Source organism: Erinaceus europaeus, chromosome 12, assembly GCF_950295315.1.
Source record: "Erinaceus europaeus chromosome 12, mEriEur2.1, whole genome shotgun sequence".
NCBI lineage: Eukaryota > Metazoa > Chordata > Mammalia > Eulipotyphla > Erinaceidae > Erinaceus > Erinaceus europaeus.
In genome coordinates, this window is record NC_080173.1 from 96,214,494 (window position 1) to 96,242,403 (window position 27,910).

At 49.8% G+C, this 27,910-nt stretch overlaps 1 protein-coding gene across 2 annotated transcripts in view; it reads right to left on the minus strand.

Annotated features, from left to right (window-relative positions):
* Positions 1-1,424: 1,424 nt before the first annotated feature.
* Positions 1,425-27,910, minus strand: part of MAPKAPK3 (MAPK activated protein kinase 3) — a 42,017-nt gene continuing 15,531 nt past the window's right edge. The window contains exons 2-11 of one of the 2 annotated variants that reach the window (XM_016190083.2): positions 10,486-10,625; positions 8,872-8,936; positions 8,387-8,466; positions 6,006-6,129; positions 4,733-4,808; positions 4,312-4,436; positions 3,827-3,912; positions 3,480-3,560; positions 2,672-2,782; positions 1,425-1,694 (exon numbers count right to left, since the gene is read on the minus strand). In XM_016190083.2, coding sequence (XP_016045569.1) covers positions 1,665-1,694; positions 2,672-2,782; positions 3,480-3,560; positions 3,827-3,912; positions 4,312-4,436; positions 4,733-4,808; positions 6,006-6,129; positions 8,387-8,466; positions 8,872-8,936; positions 10,486-10,625 — 918 coding nt within the window. In that variant the 3' untranslated portion in view covers positions 1,425-1,664. Of the gene's footprint in view, positions 2,783-3,479; positions 3,561-3,826; positions 3,913-4,311; positions 4,437-4,732; positions 4,809-6,005; positions 6,130-8,386; positions 8,467-8,871; positions 8,937-10,485; positions 10,626-27,910 lie in introns of both variants that reach the window. The other variant, XM_007527296.3, reaches the window with a different exon arrangement.

The following is a 27,910-nucleotide window of genomic DNA, read 5'->3' on the forward strand; positions in this document are numbered from 1 at the left end:
AGTACACTAGAGTCTGATCTTAACGACAGGCTTGGGAAGGACCTAGAAATCATCTGGGGAGTCCAAGGGCCCTTCTGAAGAGTAAGCCCTCTCTCCAACCAGGGTCCAGGGGGCCCACATGATGCTGCTCTGGAGAGAGATCCCTTGAGTAGAAAAGGTCTGGATGTCTGGGTGGAGAGTCCCAGAGGGAGATTTGGGGCTGAGCAGTTTTTCCTTTGAACAACAAGCTGCAGGTACGTTTCTCCTTTCTGACACCTCCGGATGGTGGAGTGGCAAACAGGTGCTGGGCATGACCTGTGCGCCAGGCACTCCACCAAGGACTTCACACACATTCGTCCAGATCCCTCAGGCAACTCCACATGGTGTACACTGTCATCCCCATTAAAACTAAGGAAACTGAGGGGAAAGCGAGAGGACCTGCCCAAGGTCGCCAACTGGGAAGCAACACACATCTCTGAGAGCTTGCTTGTCCCAACCTTCTTTTTCTTTCTTTTTTTTTTTTTTTTTTTTTTTTGCCTCCAGGGTTATCGTTGGGGCTCGGTGCCTGCACTATGAATCCACTGCTCCTGGAGGCTATTTTTCCCATTTTATTGCCCTTGTTGTTGTGCTTGTTGTAGTGGTTACTGTCGTCATAGCTGTTGTTGTTGGATAGGACAGAGAGAAATGGAGAGGGGAGGGGAAGACAGAGGGGAGGAGTGAAAGACAGACACCTGCAGACCTGCTTCACCCCTTGAGAAGCGACCCCCGGCAGGTGGGGAGCCGGGGGCTCGAACCGGGATCCTTACGGCAGTCCCTGCGCTTTGTGCCATTGTCCCAGCCTTCTTACATCCCTGTCCCCTCCCCCACAGCTAGAGAGGGGGTGAGGGAGGGAGCTCTGCGGGTGCCAGATGAGTTCTTGAAAAACTGGGAGGTTTGGAGAGGAGCTGAACGGGGGGCCTTCGTCATCGTCAGGGGCCTTCTCGAGGCTGCCCGCAAGGGTTCCCAAGGGTTGAGGGTGCTCTGTTGCTGGAGTAGTCAAAAGACAGTCTTCCAGCGTCCCGCCCCCGCCCCTCCCTGACATTCTTGCTGCCAAATGAAATCTGGCAGCTTCTGAAAATAGCTCAGTGCTGCAGTGGGCGCTCTGCCCGCCCTTCAGCAGGCTGGCACACAGCTGGGGGTGGCCACTGTGGGCAGACGCAGGCGAACACAAGGCTGGGAAGGGGGTGTCACACACACAGCACACCGGGGTGGCACAGAGTTGAGGGCACAGGGCAGTGGCCCTCCTTCAACTCTTGTGAGCTATCCGCACCTGGAGTTAGACTGGCATGTGTACTGGGTCTTAGGAACACTCTCTGGTAGGAGAGACATCAGTAGTGAGTGTGAACAGCTGATCTTGGGTCACTTTCATTCACTCATAGAGACAGAGGAAACTCAGGAACCAGGGAGAAATGCCCAAATGGTGTTTATTAAAATCTGAAGGCAAAAGCCAGCAATGTCCTATCTAACATGATGGAGGATTTCCCAGTCAGTGAAAGAGGAGTCAGGAGCCAAACTGGGTGTCAGGCACTTATCAGGCCCAAACCAGGCACTCAGCACCCAAAGGTTATTCTGGGTATTAGAGGGAGAAAGGGACCCTCTGTGTTCCAGCTCAGGCAGAAGCAAGGACCAGACCTTCTAAGCATCATTCAGTAGCCCTCTACCATCTCCGGTCTGACCTGGAGTATAGAAAGAGACCCCAGATTATTGGGAAGCCCTTCCCCTGCCCCCAGACATCTACCTACACAAAAATACACCAAGAAACATCCCTTGTTATCACCCAATAGGATGGAGAATGAACCCTTAGGGAGAGAGGGTTTCCTACATGAGGTCTGAAGAGCCAGTGGGGTAAGAGGGACTGTACAAGCTTTTGTCACAGTGACATTTTCCAAAACAGAAAAGTGTTTTAAAAAAATACCACCAATTAAGGTATGAGGCCACTCCTTGGAGGAGGGGTGATTGTACCTTTACATCTACCAGGGCAACAGGGTCCAGGGATTCTTGGAGGGAGTCCCATGAAACAGGGATCTAGCGAGACTAGGGCTGGGATACACCCAGGAAAGCAAACAGACTCTCCCCTGAGACGTCCAGAAGACCAAAGAGGGCTGAGAAAGGCAAGATGTGTGAGGAAGACCAGACTCCCTAAGAATGCAGAGGCAGGCCCTCAGTTTCCCCTCTCCCTCCCTAACTCATTCACTGAGCACTCCATAGATAGAAACACCTTCCCTAATCACCATGGCAACCAACAGCCAGATGTCTTTCCCCAAGGCTAGGCCCCTCTGCCAACCCTGGGTGCAGGATATGTGTGTGTGTGTGTGTGTGTGTGTGGGGGGGGTGTTTCTCTGTGGCAGGAGGGAAGCCCAGTCATAATTCCCAGTGGCAGCTGCCCTGCCCTTCAAGATCTGCCCCCTCCTGGCTGGGGACCTGAAGGTTTGGAGCTAGGCTCTCCCATCCTGAAGTTCTAAGTTACAAATTAAACACACAAAAATTATAATCCATTTGTTAAAAAATAAAATAGAAAACACAAGGCCCCTGGGCCCTATGGCTCGGGGCCTCAGTGCACGCTAGTCTGCTCTCCAGGCTGGGAGGCCAGGCTCTGCCAGAATGCTGTGAGCTACTGGTTGTTGCAGCCCTGTGAAGCCAAGGAGCTGCCTGCCTGCTTCTTTCTCCGTTTGTTGAGGAGTCGGTTGTTGGAGGTCTTCAAGTCCTTGATCGTCACTTGGTCGTAGTCCACCCTCATGGTTGCCAGGGCACTGGTCATCTCTTCCTGGGGGCAGACAGGGAGTGGGGTGGCAGTCAGAATGCCCTGACCTCAAGAGCCGTCACCCGCACGCCGAGGTTATCGCCGTCCTCCAGCTGTGGCAGTGCCGGCAGTGACTACCTCTGCTGCCCGAGAGCCTCCTGTGTGCCCAGCGCTGGGCCCACCCCTTTGTGTCACATAATCCTCACCAGAGCTTTGTGGAGACCCTGAACTTATCTGCCAAAGCACAGACGGACTCCCTGGGACCACGCCAAGGGTATGTAGGACCATGATCTGGAGCAATGTCACAGGCCTGTAGGAGGCACTATCCTGCTATGTACCCAGGACATGAGACCGTAAAGACTGTGTCCTTGGTGTCCAGAAACTGCTGTCTAGATTGCTCAAAGCTTGCTTCTCCTGAATCAAACTAAGTGCTGTTCACTCTGAGAGGTTATGGCCAAAGCTTGGGGTCAAAGCAACTGGACTGATGCTGTAGCCTGAAGCCCCCTTTTACTGAGGGAATTAGCCAGGAGCTAGGGCACCTACCTGGGCAGAGAAATGCAGTGTGCTGAGACATGTCTGCACAGTAACTGACACCCTGTGCTCTAGGCCTGGAGTGGGGATGGGGGAGGAGCCAAACACCCAGACTGGACTGTCACAACCCTGGAGTCCCCTGCTCCAAAACCCTCAGACCTCCAAGGAGACAGAAGTACAGTCCACCCACCTTCACTTCATCCCAGTGGTCTCTATCCTCCTGCAGCACTCGGGCTGTATGGAGTGGGGTCTGCGGCACCACCATTGATTGCTGGAAAGAGCCCCAAGTCCTTTCATTAGAACCCTCAGGTACCCAGGATAGCACTGCCTCCCCCACCCTACCCCCTTTCTCCCAGTCTCAGATGGGGAAACTGAGGCTCAAGGTGAAAGGGTCTAAGTGGAGTAGTGGCAAAGTCCAGCTGTAGGCGGGGCACCACCACACATCTGTGGCCTGTGGCAGGCCCTCCAGAGCCACCGTCCTCTTGCTCACTCCAGATCATCATCCTGTCACGGGGGGCTGTGGGGGGAGCCACTCACATTGATCCAGGGGTGGTTCATGAACTGTGCAATGGTCAACCTCTCTGTGGGGTCTGTCTTCAGCAGGAGACGGATCAACTGCTTGGCTAGGGAAGAGAGGGAGGCGGCCAAGCTACAGAGCTCCCAGAGCAGCCTCCCGCCACACCTGCCCGTAAACCACCAGCCATGTGAGCTAGTAACCACTTGTTTTAAGCCACTTAATTTGTTAGGCAGCAATAGTTAACTAGTGAAGGGAAGGCTTGTTTGAGGTCCCCGAAAGGCAAAGTATGAACAGGGACAGAAGCTAGAGGAGTTTTAAGCAGACAAGTTTCCTGCCTGCTCTGGGAGATGTAGAAACTGAGGTTCAAGAAGACTGGGTATCTTACACTGGGTCTTGTGGCTCGGCTGTAGGATTTGAACAAGTGGGTTTGACAGCCAAGTCCTGTCCCCTGGAATAAAGCTTGAGGGGCCAGGTAGGGCAAGCTAGGGCAGAGGGGTTGACTCACCGTCCTCAGAGACCTCTGACCACTCAGGATTGGGAAACCCGTACTGGCCCTGGCGGATCCTCCTCTTCATTCCTGGGGAGATGGCCTGGCCCGTGTTGGAGTAGAAGGGTGGGAAGCCACACAAGCTGGGGGAGGGCGAGGTCATACGGCACAAGTAAGGGGGGAAGTGCCGGGGTGACTGCTCCCCTTCCTGCCCCTACCCAGGCAGCCAGACACCGGGGCACTAACACCTAGACACAGCCTAGGAATTCCACCCGCCTTTGGCATGGGGAGGGCTTCAGGCAGGCAGAAGGAAGGGTGCTCCCTGAAAAAGGGAAGGGCGGCTTCGATGAGCAGTGGCTCACATCGGAGCCTCACCAAGCGTGTGCAGGGAGCAGAAGTGATACTGAGGGCAGCAAGAGATGGAGCGCGAGGTACTCACAGGATGTACATGATCACGCCCAGGGACCACATGTCACATGACTTGTCATACTTCTCTGGACCCAGGACCTCCGGGGCTACCAGGGCAGAGGAAACAGGATGGGTTTCAGTCCAAAGTATCTTAGAGCCTGAGTGGGAACCTGAATTCTGGGCAAGGTATGGAGAAGGTGCCCCAATTTGGGGGCAGGGGTTGGGGGAGGGCTGGGGGTAGGCAGAGCAGACTGGTGTCTGGCACCTTCGGGGAAAGCAGCATATGTGTGAATTTGGAGGAGGAAAGACTAGCTCCCAGGAAAATAACTGGGTTTTAGTCTGGGCTGTAGGGAATGCTAGCCTCCTAGTTCCTTCGGGCCCTGAGCCACTCTGTCAACCTCAGCCTTTGTAAAGGAAGACGACCACTCCTGGGCTGAATAGAGTCTTGCCCTAAGCAAGAGGGGCTCAGCCCACTAAATGTGTTGGGTTTTACAGCCTCTATGAACACACAGTTAGGTCAAAAACCAAGAAGCACAGGGTTCTGGCTTCTACTGTCAGCTCAGTTACCATCCCACAGAGTCCTGGTCTTCTGTCTGCAACAAGGTGACTCGGTCAGGTTTCTGCGTTAAAGTACATCCTGGTAAGCGAACTGCCATTTCAATTGGCTCAGGGTTTCCCTCCCTTTCAGTGGCAACTTTCTGGGAAGGCTTCTGAGGGAGAAGAGCCCTAACTAGAGGGAACTACTGTCCCAGTCTCAGGTAAAGGGCACTTTCAGTCAGATTGTTCCAGATCTGGGGGCTGCCCGTTCACAGGGAAGCTGGGAAATTTTCCAGCAAGCATGAATATGTGCACACCCCCAGAACCCACCCCACCCCATGTCTAAGGGACCCTCTTGCACATGACAGGTGGCTGGTGCCCTGTATCCCTCTAGTGTAGGAGGAAAGAAAGACCTTCCCACTTTCTGAATATGAATCCCAGGAAGAGAAAAACTGGAGAAAAACAACCATAGTTGGGCTTCATTCCGAGCTGATGGCAGCCTTTTATCACATATATATTTAGAGCTCCTGTGATGTGATTCAGCTCACAGGCCACAGCCAGAATTTTCCTGGATCTATTTTCAAAAGCAGAAGCTCAAGTTTGGGAGAATATTTTTGCAGCCTCCGGCCGTCACGTCACTACCTGCATGCAGATAGAATCCTTCCTCTCCCTCCTTAACTGGGCTTTAACACTTTGATCTCTGCACCCCACCAGCTGCCCCGCACCACAGCAGAGTCTGGCATACAAGCCACATCCTCAGGACTCACCCACGTAATAGGGAGTATAGCAAGGTGTCTGTAGGGCATTCTGGGTGGTTTCCTTGGCAAAGCCGAAATCTGTGAGCTTGAGCACAGCATCTCTCTCCTTTGATGTGTACAGCAGGTTTTCAGGCTGGACCAAGAGAAAGCATGGGTCTGGAGTTAGGGACCAGTTGGAGGCTGAGCCTCAAGGTGATGTCCGGTCAGTCTTCCTCCCTGGTCCCAATGCAAGAGAAATCAAGACCACCTCATAAAAATTAAAAAGCAAAAAAAAAAAAAAAAACAACAACAACAACCTGGATCTTTGCTACCAACAACATGGGATAAATATGGAGAAATTAATGATGGCTTTAAAAATGATGACACCTTCACTTGCAGAGAAGAAAGTGAGGCATGAGCTCAGTTGAGGATATGGACAACTAAGAGCCCCAAAGAGCCCCCAGAAATGGGGACTTCTGAGCCTGAGTACCAAAATGGAGGTGCAGCAGCAGGATGCCTTTAGCCAGTGTTGTCAAGCACATCCTGCAGCGACAAACCAGCAGGAAACCCACTTGAGGTTTCTCAAGGAGATAGCTCCCTTGGCTTAGGTCCTGGAAGCTATAGAAGGGCCTTCTCTTGGTCACAGAGCACAGAGAAGATTGAGAGATGAGGGCAGTGAGGAAGCACAGTGGAGGAGGCAGTCCTGTCAATGACTGGGTAGGACTGAGACTCACAGAGAAGAGCAGGAGGTACCCTAAACAGAGCTGGGGTAAACAGGCGGGGTGTGAAATGGACACCATTTTGGAGCCAGTGAAAGCTATTTCTCAGATTCTATTTGAGATGGTCTGACTTCAGATTGAGATTGAAAAAAAAAAAGGGGGGGGATGGAGAAGCAGGTTTGATCTATACAAGGGAACTTTCTTTAAAGAAGAATTTTCTGCCTTTGATGGGGAAAAAAAGAAAACCAAGACCAAAATGAAGCAAGGGTTGAAAATGAGTCTGTTGTTGACTCCAGCTGTATCCAGCATCAGAGGACAATTGCCTGAATCGGCAGTCCTCGGCCAGAGGAAGTACCTGACACAGCAAATATCTTTTGCTTAGTCTCAGTGAGAAATAAGCCAAGGAGGGGGAACTTTCTAAATGTTGAATAGAAGGTCCAGGAATGGCAGATTCTGCTCTGATGGTCACTACACATTTGTGAGTGTGTGTACATGTGTGTGGGCCTACCTTGTTTTACAATTTATCCATCTGATCAGATGGCCTTAAGAACCTGCTTTCCCTGGACAGGAAATTTCAAGAGTCTCCAAAACATCTCTCAAGACAACTGAAAAGGGGAGACAGGTGGTGGTCCACCTGATTAAGCAGACATGTCACAGTGTACAAGGACCCAGGTTCAATTCCTCAGTCTCCACCTGCAAGAGGAAAGCTTCTCAAGTGGTGAAGCAGGGCTGCAGGTGTCTCTCTCTCTCTCTCCCTATCTTCCTCTTCCTTTCCATGTCTGACTGTCTCTATCCAATAAACATAGATAATTAAAAAAAAAAATACCATTGGAAAAAAAAATTAAAATTAAAAAAAGACCATTGAGAGGGCAACCGGGGCCAGTAACTGGGACTACCTCTGTTTCTTCTGCCACTGCCCAGCAGATGGCCTCTTTCCTTTGATTTGCTGGCACTAGAGAGTCTAATCTATCAAATCTACATCTGTTATTTTACAGAAGCCCCCAAAATATCAGGCAGCTCTTGACCAGGCATGTTGAACGTACACAAAAATCCTTGCTGAGGGCCAGCAAGATAGACCATTTGAATAGTGCACCTGCTTTGCCATGCACACCAACTAAGTTCAAGCTTGGCCCCCCAGAACACTGGAGGAAACTTTGGTGCTGGGGCATCTTTCCTTCTCTCCTTCTGTCTCTCTGTTTCTATTTGAGAAAGTCAATATAGAGCAGTGAAGGTCTAGTAGTGATAAAAAAAAAATGAAATAAAAATCCTAAATGAATGAATTTCCGCACAGCAACTGCACAGCCTTGGGCAAAAACTTCATCTCTCTCTGAGCCCGGCCCCCCTCATCTGTAAAATGAATCAAGGTATCCAGAGGTGAGAATGGGGGTGGGGGGTGGGCAGTATGTGAATGAGATGCTTTGCAGGGCGATTGGCTTGAGGCAGGTGCTCAGTTCTTCTTGCTTTTCAGGTTATTTAGTGTTTGATGAAAACAGGGAGAGCCACCTGTCGAGAGCAGAAAGGAATATGGTAGAACCAAGGGATGAAAGGCTGAGAAGAACAGACCAGACCAGTGGACAGAGGCCTTGAATGCTGACCAGAGAATGTGCCCTCTAACCAGTGGGTACTGGGAGTCACCAAGGGTTGTGAACAGTAACGCTTTTCCAGTCTCTCATGTTGGGTCTAGGGCCTCACCTTGACATCTCTGTGGGCGATGTTCTGGCTGTGCAGAAACTGGATGGCGGTGCCAATATCCCGCATGATTTCTGCAGCTTCTGCAGACAGAGGAGGTGGTTAGTGATGCCTGTCAAAAGGCAGATGGCCTGGCACCCCAAGCTGTCAACTCTACATGGGCACCACAAGAGAATGACAGCCCTTTTGCCATCCAGGATCCCCCTGGGCAACCCCCCAACTCAGTGACCCCAGCCTGCCTAGGCCTCCTTGCTTAGGCTTGGACTACCTCCTTAGCTCAGCTCTGGTTGGCACCAAGAACCTTTGAGACCTCCCTACCCCAAGGCTAAGGAACATCTATCTCTCTGACATTAAAATCTCCCTCTACTTTTACACATGAGGAACAGAGATGGAGGCACAGAGAAGAGCAGGGCCTGGCCTAGCATTGCACAGCAATTCTGTTCTGTCCCAGCCCAACAGTCTCCACTGGCTCAGCAACATGAACATACCTCTTTCAGTGAAAGCCTGGTCACCGCGTTCCTGAATCCTGCTAAACAACTCACCGCCTTCCATGCTATAAGAGAAGATAACTGTGAGCAGTAAGTGGGAGAATCGTGTCAGCCTGCCCCTGCCCTGAGTCAGGGGTCCAGGCCTGAGGCCCTGCTGTCTTCCCCGGGAACACAGTCCATGCCTTGTGGAACCTAGTGTGCAGTGGGCTGCTGGTTCTGACTCTGACTCTGACTCAATTGTATTCGTAGAACTAGGGGAGGGTATGGAACAGATCCTCACCAGGAGGACCTTGTGTTCCCATTGGCTTTGTTTCGACCTGGCTGGGGCCGGGGTAGCCACCTGTCCATCCAAACTTCAGTTTTCCCAGCTGTGGAATGAGACATCAGTTATCATCATCACAACCACAGTTTTCTGAGGGACTGCTGTGTACTGTGCCCTGGAAAATTTCCTTATGGGTACGGCTGTGTGGCCATGGGTTGGCCCCTTTCCCACTCTGCTTCAGTTTCCTCTTTTGTAAAAATGGAAGTTGCAGCACTACCCTCACAGAAGGGTAAGGATGAATATGCAATACACATGGAGCACTTAGAAAGGAGTCAAGTCCAAGGCAAATGTTACATTAAAATCTTCCTCCAGGGATCGCGCCGTGGCGCAGTGGGTTAAGCGCATGTGGTGCAAAGCGCAAGGACTGGCACAAGGATCCCGGTTCGAGCCCCCGGATCCCCACCTGCAGGGGAGTCACTTCACAGTGCAGTGAAGCAGGTCTGCAGGTGTCTGTCTTTCTCTCCCCCTCTCTGTCGTCCCCTCCTCTCTCCAATTCTCTCTGTCCTATCCAACAACAATGACATCAACTATAACAATAATAACCACAGCAAGGCTACAACAACAAGGGCAACAAAAGGGGGGAAAAATGGCCTCCAGGAGCGGTGGATTCATGGTGCAGGCACCGAGCCCAGCAATAACCCTGGAGGGAAAAAAAAAAAACCTCCCTCTACTTTTACAACCGAGTAACAAGAGCTGCAGCGTTTAGCAGTTGCCCAAGGTTACACACCTTGTGGGTAGCAGAACCAGCATTTAACGTCAAACCTGACTCAAGAACTGGCTATCCTGGGAAATGAGAAGCAAGTTGAAAGGTAGTCTGGATAAACGGAGTCTCAGGGTCTGAGGAAGGCTAGCGGCTGCGTCACAGTGGTAGCGGGACAAGTCCAGATTAGAGGAGGCTGCTAGCTCCTGGTTCTAGACCCTGATCATCTAGCTTCCGGTGGGAGCCCGAATGCAACAAGCCAGTCAGAAGGAAAACACTGAGAGGACAATGTTATGTCCTGTTAGTCCTCAGATCTCCACTCTGCTAATATTTAAGGCTTGACAACTCGTAGAACTTGAGGACTTCCAACCCCTTCTCACAGAATGGGAGAGACTCCGGGTGGCCAGGACGGAGCCTCTGTGAGAACACCCTAATGCCCTCGTGGGGACACAACTCCACAGACAGGACCTGTAACAGTCCCCCTTCTACCACAGCTACAGGGCTAGAGTGCCTCCTAGAGCTGCTGTCTGAAGAACAGAGGAGGACTTCAGGAAGGGGGGGGGGTAGTTCCAAAGCAGGTGGGTGGGCATACCATTCCATGATGATGAGGAGACACCGCTTGCTGTGATGCATGTTCTCATATACATCGAGGATGCGCACAATGTGGGGGCCCCCTGAGGCCTGCCAGTGGTGTTCCACCTCCTGTCGCGCCTTCGGGCTGTCGTACAGGAGCTGCGGACAGGTGGACACACAGAGTGTCAGATCACAGCCCACTCCCCCAGGAGCCACCCAGAGAGTGCCCTCCCCAAGGTCACATGGCTTATAAAGAGACAGAAAGAAGATTCAAATCCCTATTTCCCTGACTTAGGGTCCAATGAGTCTCGGGATTGGATAAGCATTAAGCAGTTAGCCTTAGGCAGCTTGCTTTATTTAGCTCAGGGAGGTCTTGGGAGGTGGCTGACAGTTTACAAGGGATCAGAGATCAGAGAAGCCCCTATCTCCCTTCAAGGCAGCAAAGAAAGTGGGTTGTGTGTGTGTGGGGGGGATAATCCAGGCTACAAGAGTAAATATCCCTTGAGCTTTATTTGTATAATTGTTGTCACCAGGATTGGGAATTGTGAATGCAGAGTGAGCCCCACTCTGGGGCCCACCCGAGAGCCTCCTCTCATACCCCTACATGAGAGGGCAGTGCCGGTGGGGTAGCTGACCCGATCTAGCCTATAGCCCTCAGCACAACCAAGAGGTTGTTGGAGCCTAAGGACTATTTTCCTCTAGAGGGGCCAAGGCCTGTGTCTGTCAGTCTGCCCCACATCCATGGGTGAGGACCAGAGTGAAGGAGCCAAGACCACACTCCCACAAAAGCTAGTACATCCCGGTTTGAACCCCGGCTCCCCACCTGCAGGGGAGTTGCTTCACAGGCGGTGAGGCAGGTCTGCAGGTGTCTGTCTTTCTCTCCTCCTCTCTGTCTTCCCCTCCTCTCTCCATTTCTCTCTGTCCTATCCAACAACGACAACAATAATAATAACTACAACAATAAAACAACAAAAGGGAATAAATAAATAAATAAAATAATAAAAAAATTATTTAAAAAAAAAAAAGCTAGTACAGAGATAAAAGTCACTATCAGGAAAAATGCCAGTAGCAGCAGGTAGATCTAAGCACGTGCACAACCCCAGTTTGGGCCCTTGGCATCGCATACGCTGGTACAGAACTCTGGTTTCTCTCTTTCTCTTTCTTGTGGAAAAACAAATAAATCTTTTTTAAAAAGACTTAAACAAATAAAAATGGAAATACCCTATGATCCAGAAAAACTACACCTACGCATATATCCAGAGGACATGAAAACACAAATTGGAAGGGATATATGCGCCCATATGTTCATAACTGCAGTACCCACAACAACCAAAACACAGCACCAACCTAAATGCCCAGCTACAGAAAACTGGAAAAAGAAGTTGGGGGACAGATACCCAAGAGAATACTACTCTGCAATTAAAAAAAAAAAAGGAAGGAAGGAAGGAAGAAAGAAAAGGAAAGAAAAGAAAAGAAAAGAAATTGTATCTTTCAGGTTAGAACTGCAGGTGGTCGTGCTAAGTGAACTAAGTAAAGAGGAACAGACAATTACTGAATGATCTCTTTTTTTTATTTTCTTTTTTGCCTCCAAGGTTATTGCTGGGGCTTGGTGCCTGCAGTATGAATCCACTGCTCCTGGCAGCCATTTTTTCCATTTTATTGAATAGGACAGAGGGAAACTGAGAGGGAGATGGAAATAGCCAGGCAGAGGTAAAGATAGACACCTACAGACCTGCTTCACTGCTTGTGATGCTTCTCCCCCTGAGGGGGAGTTGGGGGGGGGGCTCAAACCCGGATCCTTACACTTGGTACTATGTGCGCTTAACTGGGTGCTCCACCATCCAACCCCCTGAATGGTTTCCACTCATGTGCAATATACACAACTAAAGCAAACAAACAGTAACAAACTGTCTCTTAGACATTGTAAAGAATCTATGGTGGTTATCAGGAGAGGAGGACAAGAACCTTGATGGTAAGTGTGTTAGGTTGTACACACATGTGTAGGTACAAAATTCTACCTCTGAAATCTTTTTCCTCCCAGGTTTTTTTTAATATTTATTTATTTATTTATTTTCCTTTTTGTTGCCCTTGTTTTTATTCTTGTAGTTGTTATTGTTGTTGATGTCATTGCTGTTGGATAGGACAGAGAGAAATGGAGAGAGATGGGGAAGACAGAGATGGGGAGAGAAAGATCGACACCTGCAGACATGCTTCACCACCTGTGAAGTGACTCCCCTGCAGGTGGGGAGCCGGGGGCTCGAACTGGGACCCTCAGGCTGATCCTTGCGCTTTGCGCCACGCGCGCTTAACCCGCTGCTACTGCCCAACTCCTCCTCTGAAATCTTCTAAATCAGTAAATCAGTGATTTAAAAAATTAAGTCCCCTGGCTCCCTACCTTCAGGGGGTCGCTTCACAGGTGGTGAAGCAGGTCTGCAGGTGTCTTTCTCTCCCCCTCTGTCTTCCACTCCTCTCTCCATTTCTGTCCTTTTCAGCAACAATGGTATCGATAGCAACAGCAACAATAATGACAACAACAAAAGCAACAAGGACAACAAAAATGGGGGAAAAGTGGCCTCCAAGGGGCTGGGCAGTAGCTCAGTGGGTTAAGCGCACATGACACAAAGTGCAATGACTGGTGCCAAGGACCGGCATAAGGATCTCAGTTCAGGCCCCCAGTTCCCCACCTGCAGGGGAGTCACTTTACAAGCGGTGAGGCAGGTCTGCAGGTGTCTGTCTTTCTCTCGATTTCTCTGTCCTATCCAACAACAACAATGGCTATAACAACAATAACGATAACAACCACAACAAAGGCAACGACAAGGGCAACAAAATGGGAAAAATAGCCTCCAGGATCAGTGGATTCATAGTCCTGGCACTGAGCCTCAGTGATAACCCTGGAGGCAGAAAAAAAAAAGTGGTCTCCAGGAGCAGTGGATTCACAGTGTTAGTACCCAGCTCCAGCAATAAACCTGGAGACAAAAAAAAAAAAAAAATTAAGTAAAATGGTTCTAAAATGAATTAGTTGATCATGACCACCAAGTCAGACAGATAAATACGAGTGTGCACGCACGCGCGCGAGCGCACACACACACACAAACACACACACACAAACTTCTAAGAAACTCTGCAACATCGTGGGACCACCATGTAGGGTCAGAGCAGCAATACTACCCTCCTCGGCAGGGGAGAGACAGCAATGGATGGCACGACTGCCTAGGTTAGACTCTCACTGCTGGCCTTCAACCTATAGCACAAAAGGTGTGAGCTAAGAGGTAAATTATGTGGTATGGAGAATACTAATTGAGGGAGGTGAGGGCATGGTAACATGAGTAAGATCTGGGATTGGGACTGAATTCTTCCAGTGACTCTGTCAGGCAAACATTCTTAGCTCTAAGCCACAGCCCACAGCTCTGTAAAATGAAGTAACGACAAAAAAAAAAAAAAAAAAGAAGTAATGACAAAATCACTCCCCTAGAATGTGTCACAGCAAGCCAGGCATTGGGGGTGGAGGGTGGGTATCAGGATTCTTGCTCAGATTACAGGAGCCCTGGGATACAGCTGACTACCCTGAGGCTAATCATAGGCAATGAACAAGGCCCTGAAGGGGTCTTGCATATAGAGGAAGTGGTGTTGGGGGAGGCTAAGAAATTAGCACACAAGGGGAGGTGACCCAGAATGGAAAAAGCAGAGACAAGCCATCCACCCACAAGGCTGCTCACCTAAGGTTCAATTGCTTTTATTTCCAAGTTGAGCAGTGCTGAAGACCAGCCTTGATGGTCAGAACTAGGGTTCAGATCAGCTTCAGCTTGCTCAGTTTCTGTGGGGCCCTGGGTTACCCCGGCCTTGGTTTTCTCTTCTGCAGGATGGAGAGACTGTGGGTATTGTGTGGTACAGGCCCTGGGGCCAAGTTCTCCAGGCAAAGGCAAAGCGGAGTGGGACAGTGTCTCAAGGAGGAGAAAGCAAAGTGGTGAGCTCCCACATTTGTTTCCCTTGGCTGAAACTCCATCTCTGGCGCTGCTGGCCTTTACCTTAGAGGCTGGGCCAGCTCCCAACAACTCTGTCCCCAGCCCCCATTATCCAGATCAGGCTTGGGGTGTGGCTGCAGGCTGCTATGGACACACACACTCAGCCGGAAACTGAGTGGATCCCTTACTCATGCTGCCTTTGCCTCCCAGCATACCCCACACATCCCTGGGTGCTGGCTTCTTACTCACTGCACTGGTAGCAGAGTCTCAGTCACCCTCATTCACTGCACCAGCTCACCCCCATTGTGCCCTGAAGTGGCTCCAGTCAGGAGGGCGCCACAGTCTTGAGGCTCAGGAACCAAGAACCCTCCCTGCCCGCTCTGTCCTGTTTCCCCCACTGTATGTCCTGCATCCTAACCCTTAAGGCTGCATCCACTTCCCTGGCCTTCGGGCCCCCACACTGTCTCTGGCCAGTGTTTGTCATCTTTTTTTTTTTTTAACTATTTTATTTATTTATTAACGATAAAGATAGGAGGAGAGAGTAAGAGCCAGATATCGCTCTGGTACATGTGCTGCCAGGAATTGAACTTGGGACCTCACACTTGAGAGTCCAATGCTTTACTCACTGCACCACCTCCTGGACCACTGTTTGTCATCTTATACCTGCATCAAAGTCCTCTCTTTTCTCTCATAAAATCCCAAGTCCATAGCTGGAATGTGTTAGGTGGGGTCTCAGCCCCACCTCTCCCCCACACCACCATCTTCTTCACCTGCCCCTCTGCGCCCTTCCTCGATAAAGGTCATTTCCTTCCTGGCAGGAGAACTTGTCTTCCTCTCCTACCTCATTCTCTGCTGCCTTGGGCCCCCAAATACTTCAGTTTTGGCCAGAATGATATATTCTGGTCCCAGACAGACCTCACTCTCTCAAATCTCTATGCCTAGGCCACATGCATGCTTGTCCTGTCTCCTTCTCAACTGGGTCAACTCCATCTTTTTGATGTAGCTTCTGGGTTCAGTCTGGGTAACGGCTACATCAGGGTTCTGGCTCCAGTGGTATCTCTTGCAAAGAGACCAGTGGGAACATTAGCTGTGTTCCTGGCAAGTTCTCACAGCATCTTCTCCAGTAATTTCTGCTTCTGTACTCCCCCCACCCCCCACCCCACCCCATCCAGCTGGAAGCAGCTTAAGAGCAAAAGCAGGTGTGGCTAAGTCAGGGGTCCCTGGCTGGGGCCTAGCAGAGAACATATGCCCCCAGCTAAACAGAATAGGAGGTGGCCTAGAAGGAGACAGGAGATGCGAGCAGGAGGGGAGGAGGGCGATGGATGGCTGAGGAGGGCTGCAGAGCCTGGGCCCGGGCCTGGGCCTGGGCCTGCTCCCTGGGTTATGCTGAGCAGAGGAGCAGGTGAACTGTCCTGGGCTGGAGCCTCCTCAGTGCTTCCCACCACATTCACCCGAGTTAGGAGCACTTCCCACACAGAGCAGGATAGCCCTTCTCTGAGTGCCTGAGCCCCAGAACAGGCACAGGGGAAGGTTGGTGGCTGCCCCCAGCAAATACCGTAAGTACTGCACTGACCTTTCTGCAAGGGACAGACGTCACAAAGGCCTAAGTCCAGAAGCTAGGCCCATGTGGGTCCAGCTGCCAAGAAACAGCCTGCAGGATGGACCAGGGAAAGTACACATAGTAGGATGTGTATCTTTGGTTCAAACCCTGGCATCACATGGTAGTACAATGGTACCAAGGAAAGCATAGTCTGTTTCTCCCTCTGTCTATATTTGAAGGAAAAATAAAAAACTCAGCATAGGAGCAGTGAAATTGTGCATGTGTGAGGCCCAGGCTCCACCAAAAAAAAAAAACAAAAAAAAAGTGGGGTAGAGGGTAGAGGAAAGAAAGGGGGAGGGAAGAATGAGCCTGTACTGCCATACTTGACCTTTACGTGGACCTTGAGCTTCATCTCTCTCCTCTCCTTCCAGGAGTCCCCCAATGTCACATTCTCTAAGAAGTCCTCCCTACCCTCCCACTCTGTCTATCGGGACCCTGAGCCTTCCTTGTCCTCCTCTTACTCCCCCCCCTTTCTTTATACACACGCTGTCTTCACTGGGGTCTGCTTTACCTAAAGTGAAAGGCACAGGTTTCAAGAGCCTGGTTCAAGGAGTCCTGACAATTGCACACACCCCTCCCACACCCCCCATCAAGAGAGAAAACATTTCCAGCTCCCCAGAAAGCTCCTGCGTCATAACCCTTCCCCCAACCCATGCAGCACGAGCTCATAACCTACAATTAGCTTGTTCCTCTGATAAGTCTTTAAACAAACACATACATACAGATACTGTGCTTTCTGTGTGCCTGGCTCTGGCTCTGATCTGAGCACTTTATAAATATTAGGAGGCAGGGACTTCATTACCATCATTCTTTACTTGCTGCCAGAGCTCCACTGTTTCTGGTGGAATCTATTCTTTTTGCTTGTCTTGCGCTTTTTTTTTTTTTTCCCCCAGAAGGAGGGCAGAGAGGAAGAGAGAATCAAGAGAAAAGAGGCACTACAGCCCTACTTCACCGCTTATGAAACTTTCCCTGTGTATGATGTGCCCATGTGGTGGCCACGTGCTTGAACCCAGGTCCTCAGGCAAGGTAAACGTGTGCTCTGCAGAGGCGACCCATATCCTGGCCCCGACTGCCACTTTTTTCTTTATTTTATTCACAATATCAGAGCCTTTCACTCATATTTGATACCACCACTGAGCAACCTCCCCAGGCTAATTTATCTTCATTCTTTATTTGAGAGAGAAAGAAAGAGAGGAGAGAGAGACCACACCATTCATGGAGCTCCCCGGTGCCACGCATGGTGATTCCATGTGGTGTCGTGGCTTAAATGTAGGCTCGCATGTGAGGCATACTCTCTACTGGGTGTGTTTCATTATTACATTTTTTTTATGTAGCGCTGAGAGAAAACTCGGGGTCTCATGCATCTCCTCTCCTGAGGAGCCACCTCTCTGGCCCAGCCCTTTCTCCATCTTTAGAGCGGAAAGAGAGATGGAAAGAAAGAGGTGGAGGGAGGGAGAGTAAAGTACCACTCCACCATTGTCCTCTTTCTCCTGTTGCTTCAGGGAGTGAACCCAGATGCCAGGGAATATGCAAGGCTGGTGCCCTACCACTGTGCAACTTCAATGGTCCTCATTAGAACTTTTCTTTATCTGAGAAATTGAAGCCCGGAAAGGAATGGCTAGTTATACCGCGTAGCTGTTCCCCTACAAGAGCAAGGCCATTCTGCCTAGTCACCTCTGGGATGTAGCACAGGCCCTGGCACCCTGGTTCAGATGTTTGTAGACATATGGGGGTGTGGCGGGGCACTTATAAGTCATCATAAGGACAGAACAAGATTAAATTGAGGAGACCCTGAAAGACTCAAATGAAAGGCATGACAATTGGCTCCCGGCTGTGCACCTCATGCACAATCTCTCTGGAGAGCCCTCTCTTCCAAGAAGCCCCTCTTGACTGCTTCAGTCTACAAGGCCACTGACACAAGCTGGCTTCACTCAGGCAGGTAATGGCTTCCCACTGTCTTTCATAAAAATCCCCAAGAAAAGCCCCTTTATTTCAGCAAGGGGGTGAGCATGGGGCTAGGAAACAAACAGGTAGCCCAAGTTCTGCCCCGATGCTAACTGTGACCTTGGTCTGGGACTTAACCTCTCGGGATTTCTGCTTTCCAATGTTAAGCTGTGGGGCTTGATTTAGATTCTGGGGGGTGAGGGCTGGGGGAGGACTTGTGGGCAGGGACTCCTTGAAAAGTACCAACTGTAGCCACACACACATTACTGCCTCCACGAAGTATTTCCTGCATCTCCAGGTTCCTTGTATCCCAATGTCTGAATCCAAAGGAAACCACCTGGTATCTTGGTTACCAACCACAGCTAGGAGGGAAAAACATGGGTGGCATTCTGATAACCCATGGAACCCCAATCCACACAAAATACACATGCTCTGCCCCTCGAATCCACCAAAGCCAGAGATTCTAGTGACAGCTCCTGGGCATCTTCACAGATCCAGCTAGTGACAGACAGGAGCCCACACGAACACACCTGAGGGAAGGAAGCCTGGCTTTCTGCTGAGGAGGGGATCCCAGCTGCGCTGGAGGTGTGCGTTCCCACTGAAGCTCCACAAACATCACACCTGAGGCATCTCCTGGCATAGACAATACTTCCCTGGCTTCAGTTTTGACAAAGTGATCTCCACGCCTCTCTCTCTGCCCCTCACTCTCCTTTGTGAAATTCTCTTACCTGCCCCCCCCCCCAGAGAGCCAAGACCCCTCCCAAGCCCACCAGAATGGGCCTCACAAAGGTTGAGGGCAGAGACCCTCACACAGACATCTGTCAAGCCCTCCGGCATCATGGAATATAATGGCGGTCTCGGAACTGGCCAGGCACCTTACTGTCACCACGCTATGTGCTTCCTACCCACAATATGGGTTACACGGAGGTGCAGAAATCCTTGAGGTCATTGGCTGGGGGAACAACAGCAGCATTTGCTTGTTTGGAAAACAATTTTCAGTTTGCAAAACCCTCTCCTTCACCTTATCTCATGGGAATGTCATGAGTGCCACCCTATGAGGCAAGCAGGGTGGGGAGGGGGTGGGCAGCAGCCCTAATTTACAAATTGAGGACGGAGAAGTTCAGGAGGATGAAGTCATTACCCTGGGGCACCAGGTCGGAGAGTGGCAAGCCTGAAACAGGGAGAACCGGGCTCTCACAAGCACCCAGACTACCCTTCCCTGGGGGGAAATGAGAGGAGGAGGTGGCCTCGAGTTGGAGAGGACGGGACCACAACTCCAACTTGCTCAAGACTTGGGGAACTTGTTCGGGCTAAATGTGCGCATAGGTGTATGGGTGTGTGCCAGAGCAGGGTGTGTGTGGGTGCATGTGTGTTTGGGGACACAGATACATGCATGAACAGGGGTGTGTACATGGATATGGGTGGCTGTAGGGAGTATGGGGGTGGAAGATGTGTATGAGCATGTGGGCCTTGGAGCATTTTGTCACAGTCTCTGTGATACTGACTTTAAACTCCCAGGAAAGGAGATCAATCCATCTGTCCATTTATCCACCCACTATTATCTAAGAGACACCTGCAGCCCTGATTCACCACTTGTGGAGCTTTCCCCCTGCAGGTGGGGACCTGGGGCTCAAACCTGGGTCCTTGTGCACCATGTAACATGTGCACTCAACCAGGTGTGCCATACCTGCCCCCCACCCCGTCATAGTTTTGTCAAAGCCGGTGACCAATCCTTGATCCCTGCACTCAGACCTCCTCTCCTCATCACAGCTCACTGCCCAGGGCTATAAAACCTATGTATTGTCTGTCTTCCTAAAGCATCAGAGACAAGATATTTGCAGTTATTCTCTAAAGATAATGGAACTGCTTCTAGCTTTCTGAGCTAGCCAGTTCACTCCTGGGGCTCTATCCAAAGGAAGCAGAGATAGCCATCCAAAGAGATGGACATACAGATGAGTGACTAAGGAAGTTGTGGTTAGGGAGTCAGGTAGTAGCACAGCAGGTTAAGCGTACATGGCGCTAAGCGCAAGGACCGGGGAAAGATCCCAGTTAGAGCCCCCACCCCAGCTCTGTTGGGTAGTATGCCAGCTCCCCCTGGCTTCTGCTTAACCATATGCCTATATAGGGATTGATCTGATCCCATTCAAAGCTTTGGTCTATTTACATAAATCACTTTTATATTTACATAAAGCACCACACTCCCTCCAGGGCATTCATTGGTGGTTTAGTGGTAGAATTCTCACCTGCTCCACCCCCTCTCCTTGTCACACCCTGATCCTCTCCTTGTCACACCCTGATCTTCCACCAGTCACTTTTTGCTCCACCCTCTCTATGTCACATCCTGTTTCCACCCTACTTGGAGAGTATAAAAACAGCTGCTCTTCTGATTAAAGACACTTGGAAATTGCTTTCCGGCTCCGAGAGTTCCAGAGTGTATCTCCTGCGAAGTTAGTGCGGCACGAGTTCCTGATCCCTCTCCCACGCAGCAGCCTAGATCAGCTCCAGTTGAGTTCTCTCCAACCCAGAGAGCACTAGCTCGGGAAGAAGCACCCTCAGGCTATCCCGGCACAGCTCCCCACCTGCAGGGGGAGGGTCGCTTCACGAATGGTGAAGAGGTCTGTAGGTATCTATCTTTCTCTCCCTCTCTCTGTCTTCCCCTCCTCTCTCCTATTTCTTTCTGTCCTATCCAACAATGATATCAATAACAACAATAATAATAACCACAACAACAATAAAATAAATAACAATGACAATGATAAAACAACAAGGGCAACTAAAGGGAAAAATATAGCCTCCAGGAGCAGTATATTCATGGTGCAGGCACCGAGCCCCAGCAATAACCCTGGAGGAATAAAATAAAAAGAAAGCAAGCTGTGGTTTATGTATATAATGAAATAATACTCTGCTGTGAAAGATCATGAAGCCATCTCCTTTGTCTCATTTTGGATGGAACTTGAAAAAAATCATGTTAAGTGAGATAAGGTAAAAAAAAAGAGGGACAAATACTTTGTGATCTCATTCATAGGTGGAGTTTAAGAAACAAGGACAGAGAGGGGAAACAGAGTAAAACTTGGACTGGGTGTGGTATATTTCACCAAAGCAGAGGATTCTGGGGAAGAAGGGGAAGGAAGGGTGAGAGGGTCTTGGGGTCCTGGTGCATGATGATGGAAAGAGACCTATGTGGAACATGACAGCGTTTTGTAGACAGATGTCATAGGGAGAGGAGATGCTGTCCCTATGTGTGAATAGCCATACTGTGAACCAGTAATCCCCCAATAAAATGATTTAGATTTAAAAAAAAAAAAAGTAAAAATATAATGGCTGGGGCAGGAGGAATAGCATAATGGTTATGCAAATGACTCTCATGCCTGAGGCTCCAAGTTCCCAGGTTCAATCTCTCACACCACCATAAGCCAGAACTGAGCAGTGAGTGGTCTGGTAAATAAATAAATAAATAAATAAATAAATAATTGGAAGCAACACTGAATGTCCTTCTCTAGTAATCTAGAGTCTAGGAAGGTCCACCTATCCAGACCCGTATCCTACCCACATACCCAGTATCCACACCCAGCTCAACCCAGGGTTGGGCTTTTCATAAGTTATAAAGTGTTCATAGTATCTCCATCAGTCAGTCAAGATCAATCTCTCTCTCTCTCTCTCTCTCCCTCTCCCTCTCCCTCTCCCTCTCCCTCTCTCTCTCTCTCTCTCTCTCTCTCTCTCTCACACACACACACACACACACACACACACACACACACACACACACACGGCCCCAAGGCCATCAGCCTGGATAGACAGCCCGTTGGCCTCTGCAGGAACACATCTGCTTGTCATCCCTCGTGTCAGTGAGGCAGTAGCAAATTAGGAAACGTGAACTCAGGAGTCGGATGGTAGTCAGATGGTAGTGCAGCGTGTTAAGCACACATGGCGCAAAGCACAAGGATATCATAAAACACGTAGTCTGAGACACATCATTCTGAAGCAAAGACAACCTTTCACACCCTATAGGCTACTTCAAAGCCCATTTTTCCACAAGCTCTGCTCACTGTCTATAGTGTGTGTGCGTGTGTGTGTGTGTGTGGGGTGTGTGTGTGTGACATTTTTTTTCTGTCACTTCGATATTTATTATTTATTATTTTCTTTGAGTCCAGGGTTATTGCTGGGGCTCGGTGCCTACACCACGAATCCACTGCTCCTAGAGACTATTTTTCTTCCTTTGGTTGTCCTTATTGTTTTATTGACAAACGCTAGAAGAAGAAGAATTGTTTTATTGTTGTGGTTATTATTATTGTTATTTGTCGTTGTTGTTGTTGGATAGGACAGAGAAAAATGGAGACAGGAGGGGAAGACAGAGAGGGGGAGAGAAAGATAGACACCTGCAGACCTGCTTCACCACTTGTGAAGTGACTCCCCTGCAGGTGGGGAGCTGGGGGCTCGAACTGGGATCCTTGCGCCAGTCCTTGCGCTTTGTGCCATGTGCGCTTAACCCGTTGTACTACCGCCCGACCCCCACTTTGCTATTTATAGCATCATTTCAGGTCATATGAAATAATTAAATTAAAAAATAGCAATACTGTTGCTATGAAAAAAAGCTCCAGCTGCCTTGGCAGGACCAGTCCAGATGATTTTGCAGGACGTATCTGTTCCCCACTCCTGATCGTTAGGGTTCCTGATATTTTATAATTCTAAAGCATGACAGAAGTTGAATAAAACAAACAAAAAACAGCTTAGGATTCTCTTTAGAATGAAAATAAATAGCTTCCTGAAAGTTTTGGTAAATAGATAAACCTAGTAGGTCCTGCTGCTTTTATCACCCCATGAAAACAAGAAACTCACTTGACTTCCCCAAGATCAAAGTCTAAAAAGGATTTCCTAGCAAAACTTTTAATATATACATATGCACTTTTTTTTTTTAATGAGAGAAAGACAAATAGAGCTAAAGAGAGAGACCAGAGCACTGCTGCAGCTTTGGCTTATGGTGGTGCTGGGGACTGAACCTGGGACCTCAGAGCCTCAGGCAGGAAAGTCTTTTGCAGAACCATTATGCTGTTTCCCCAGCCCCTTTGCACACCTTCTATGAAGGGAAAAAGTGCAGCCTTCTGGTAACATCTTCCATAGCGATTTTGCAAAAAATATAAATGGATTCAAATGAATACCTCTCACACCTAGTATGGCTTCTCCCAGAAAGACAGAGGCCCTCGGACAGCAGTGCAGCCCAGCATACCCTCCAGAAGGACCAAGATATACCACCAGACCCTTCACATTGTGGGGGCTCCCGCTTTACTTTATGATACAGAATGGAGATGGGAGATGCAGGAAAGACTGGAATGTCCCCCAACACCTTTTCTCCCACCTGTGAGTTGTGGGGGGTAGGGGGTGGGAGGGTGGAGAGGGAAGAGAGTTCATCACAGCCTCAGGCCAGGGCAGGGCAGATGTTGAAGAATGGCACTGCCCAGCTGGCGATTAAATGCAGTGTGTTTGCTCATGGCCAAGTGCTCAGGCAGCAGAAACCAACAGAATGTCACAACTCGCACAAGATTTTCATTTTAGCAAACCCCAGCCTCTCTCTCTCTCTCTCTCTCTCTCTCTCTCACACACACACACACACACACACACACACACACACACACACACACACACACACAAAGCCCCAGGGCCATCAGCCTGGACAGACAGCTTTCCCCAACTCACCCCACCTGGACCTCCACTCTCAGACAATTAACCTGCAGCCTCCTTGACACACAACCTCCTTGACAATACTCATCCCTGCTAAGATTCTTTTATCCTCCCAGTTCTGGGGTTATTTGCAATTATTTCCCTCCTCAAGACACACCGCCAATTTTATGAGACACCACTGGAATAGCAGGATTCATTCTGCAGCCACTTTCTGAGACCCCCTCCTGAGTGCTGTTAGTAGTGATGAGAGCTATTCTCACACTTTACCTTGGCCTCTGGCCAACCGGTGCTATCCTTGCTGAGCAGGGTCCAGAGGCTCTGACTTTGTTCAGGGAGGAGACGGCAGGGATGGGACGCTACCGGCCAGGGTTCAGAAGCAGGAATTTCCTTCTGAAGGCCATATTCTCATCTTATAAAGCTACAGTCATCCCCTGCCTCACTGCCTCCAGTACCCTTGTTCCCCCAAGGGCCCTGATGCTATTTGGAGAGCTGCCAGTAGCGTCAAATCTAACTTTTTAGCCACAGTTTCAAATTAGAGTTTCAGACATGTGCCATTATTCTCTCACACACTCATTTTCCAGCTTTCATAGCTCATTAAGGGAGCTAATGGAACCAATTTTGCAGCTATGGACTAGCTGGCCTAATGCCAGATCAGAGCTTTGCCTCATTACTTCTGACCAGATCCTGTCCTCCACCTTGGCCCATCCATGTGCCTCTCCTCCTCCTCAGAGACTAGATGGCAAGGAGGTCAGCTTCCACGATCCCATTGACCCCAAATGCCCAGACACAGGCTGGATACTCAGGAACCAATGGAGTGAGGTCAGTCCTGTGCTCCCCCTCATAAGTGGTGTTCGGCCAGTGTTGTGCTAACCACAGACACCTCCTCACGGGAAGCTTACCCAGCTAGAACCAACATCATCCTTGTATCATGGGGGACACTGACTCTGGAAGGTTAAGTGGCCGCTAAAAGTCACACAGCTAGATCCTGAGACCCCAGACCTGTGTGTGTGTGTGTGTGGGGGGGGGGGGGGCTCATGAAAATATTCTCTTGGTCTCTTGTATATGCAGGTGACACCTGTCTGGATGCCATCAGCATTCAGGAATCTGGCCCCACCATGCCTGGTCTAGACTGGCCTCTGCAACTTCGTGGTTATTCCAACAACGGTTGAAGTTCCTGGAGCCCCTGTCATGTACCTGGCAAGTTAATCCATCAGCTCTCACACAACCACACCACTAACCATCACTCTCAGCTGAGCAGACTGGGGCTCAGGGGGAACATGTGACTTCTCTGGATCACATGATTTACACAGGGCCACTGCTGCGTTCAGATGCCTCTGAGAACCAGGATTCAACCTTCATAACCAAGGAAACCTGCCCATTTTACAGATTCCTTCCTGATTTCTGCAAAAAGGTACTGGTTGGGCGGGGGTAGATAGTATAATAGTTATGCAAAGAGACTCTCATGCCTGAGATTCCAAAGTCCCAGGTTCAATCCCCCTGCACCACCATAAAACAGAGCTGAGCAGTGCTCTGGTGAAAAAAAAAAAAAAAAGGTTCTGGTCCTACCTAGAAGCCAGGTCCAGAGCTGGGGCTGAAACTACCCTCACAGGCACTCTTTCCTCACTAAAGAATTACTTAGTGGTGGAGGTAGATAGCATAATGGTTATGCAAACAGTGGGTGGGGGTAGAAAACATAATGGTTATGCAAACAGATTCTTGTGCCTGAGGCTCCAAAGTCCCAGGTTCAATCCCCCACACCACCATAAACCAGAGTTGAGTAGTGCTTTGGTAAAGAGGAATTACTTTCACCAGGAATGCTTTGTGAGGCCATAGGCTCTGCAGAACTGGTCCTGGCTTATCCTTTTTTTTTTTTTTTTTCTTTCCAGAACTAGAACCTTGCAGAGAAGACAAACTGAAGGAAGCCAGTTCTTCTGAGAGAACCCAGGAGCAAGGAATGCCCCAAAGAGCTGCTCCCCTTCTAGGCCAACATCAGGGAGTTTCATGGGGAGGGGGGGTGGTAAGGCAGCTGATACATTATGACAGACTCAGGGCTGGAGTGAGGGGAGATCTCAGTGCCCCAGGTTGGGGACAATGTACTGTGAATAATCAGCTGTGGCCACAGGGTTTTAGGCCAAACAGACTTGGATATTAGATGCAGTGGCCAGTCCCACTCTCCATTCATTTGTGACATGGCACTGGGCAGGCCACTCAACCTCTCTGAGTCTCACTGGTCCAATCTGGATAATGGGGACAGTGACAGTACCCATGTTCCCAAGTGGCCATGAGGATGGAATGAGAACATAAAAGGAGATCAGAGTTAAGCGCAGGTGGCGCAGAGTGCAAGGACCAGCATAAGGATTCTGGTTCAAGCCCCCGGCTCCCCACCTGCAGGGGAGTTGCTTCACAAGTGGTGAAGCAGGTCTGTAGGTGTCTATCTTTCTCTCCCCCTCTCTGTCTTCCCCTCCTCTCTCCATTTCTCTTTGTCCTATCCAACAACAACGACATCAATAACAACAATAGTAACTACAACAATAAAACAAGGGCAACAAAAGGGAATAAATAAATATTTTTAAAAAAGGAGATCAGATTGGTGCAGTACCAAACTTATCCTGAGTTTACTGAAAGACTGTTATGCTATCAATGGAAATGAACTTTGAGGTTTACTAGGGGGTTCATGACTTCAGGAGTCCCCAGGATGTTGCCCTAAGGTGGCTTCATACTTCTTACCACCTCTTCCCCCTTCCCCCCCCCAGAGAATGAGGAATGCCAGGCACAGCTTCTGGCACCTGGGGGAGGCAGACCTCTTCCAATAAAGAGGATCATGGGAAATGGTCTCAAATTCTAAGAAGAGTGGGATCAGATGAAGCTTTGCAAAAAATAAATAAAAAATCAATAATCTGTGGATCCTGTTTTGCTGCAAAAGGCTCAGTGAGAAGGAGGTAGCCCCTTCAGAGGTGGGAGGATGATACGGTCAATGTCAGGGAACGGCCCTGGGAGTAGTGGGAGTAGGAAGCAAGAATGCAATCTGGGGCCCAACGAGGGACGAACGAGGCCAGCTCTCACTTCTGTCACTGGAGAAGGGGGTGCATTCCCACTTACCCATGGCAGCCCCCACTCACTCAGGCGGCAAACACTCATCAAATCTTCAGGCCTCTTATGAACCCATGTCTCCTACTGCAAAGTGGTTGGTGTCCGTGAATCCTCTGGGAGCACCAGCTCCTCATCTGTGAAGCTGGTGTGCTCTCTCCTCCCACATAGCAGTACTGCAGGTGGGCAGGCAGATTCGGGGCTCTCAGTGTCTGCTTTACAGTCAGGAAAGAGGCTCAGAAGACTGTGAGACCTCCCCTCCCCTCAGAAACTTCAGGATCAGACCTCCTTCGGCCTCAGACAGGTGGCAGATATAACATTCCAGGCAAAGACTTCTAGGGGGCAAAGGAGAAGCCATGCAGGTGCCCAGGGAACCCCAAGTGCATATTTGGGGGGTACAAACCTGCTATCCTCCTTTAAGTGGTGAGGGGGGGAAAGGAGTTTGGTTTTATTTGTTTGTTTTTTGTCAAAATGAGCTATATAATTGGTGAAACATTTTCCTGGTTCTGATTCTTCTACCACAGTATAAAAATAGGACACATTCATCACAAGACTGGAAATTTTTAGCAAATGCAAGTCTTTTGTCCTAATCTCAAAAACGATGTTCCTTCAGTAATCCCTCCTTCTTTGTGAAAAGACCTCCAGCAGAGCCATGAAGTCTGTGTCCCCAACTGGCTGGCTGTGCCACAGTGATCCTCATGCAGCCATCGCAGGCCACAGAGGGCAAAACTACCTTTTCTGAGCAGGGAGTGGGCACCATCTGGTCATGCTCTAGCACCCCCTGTGGCGGTACCTAGCAGACCCTGCCTCTGGCCAGCTCTGCTGAGAGGCCTGACAGGACAGGAAGTGTTGTATGCTTTACATTGGGTTGTTCTAGCTCTCCCCCGCCAAGAAAATTGGATCAGTCCTGCTAGTTTCGAGGCCCGCTTGGCCCCGCCCCTAGGAACCCCGAGAGGGTTCCAGAGTTCCAGAGTTCGAGAGTTAGAGAGTGCTTGGCGCCGTCGCGGGGGAAAGAGGCAGCAGAGTTCTGTTTGGTGATTAGTTTGGTTTAGTTTATGAATCGTTGTTCCTGAATAAATATATACAGCTTCCCTGCCCAGCCGTATGTCTCTGGTCGTCTCTGTTACCCACCCGTGAAGCTAGCCCGGCCAGCTGGAGCCTCCGAATTTTAA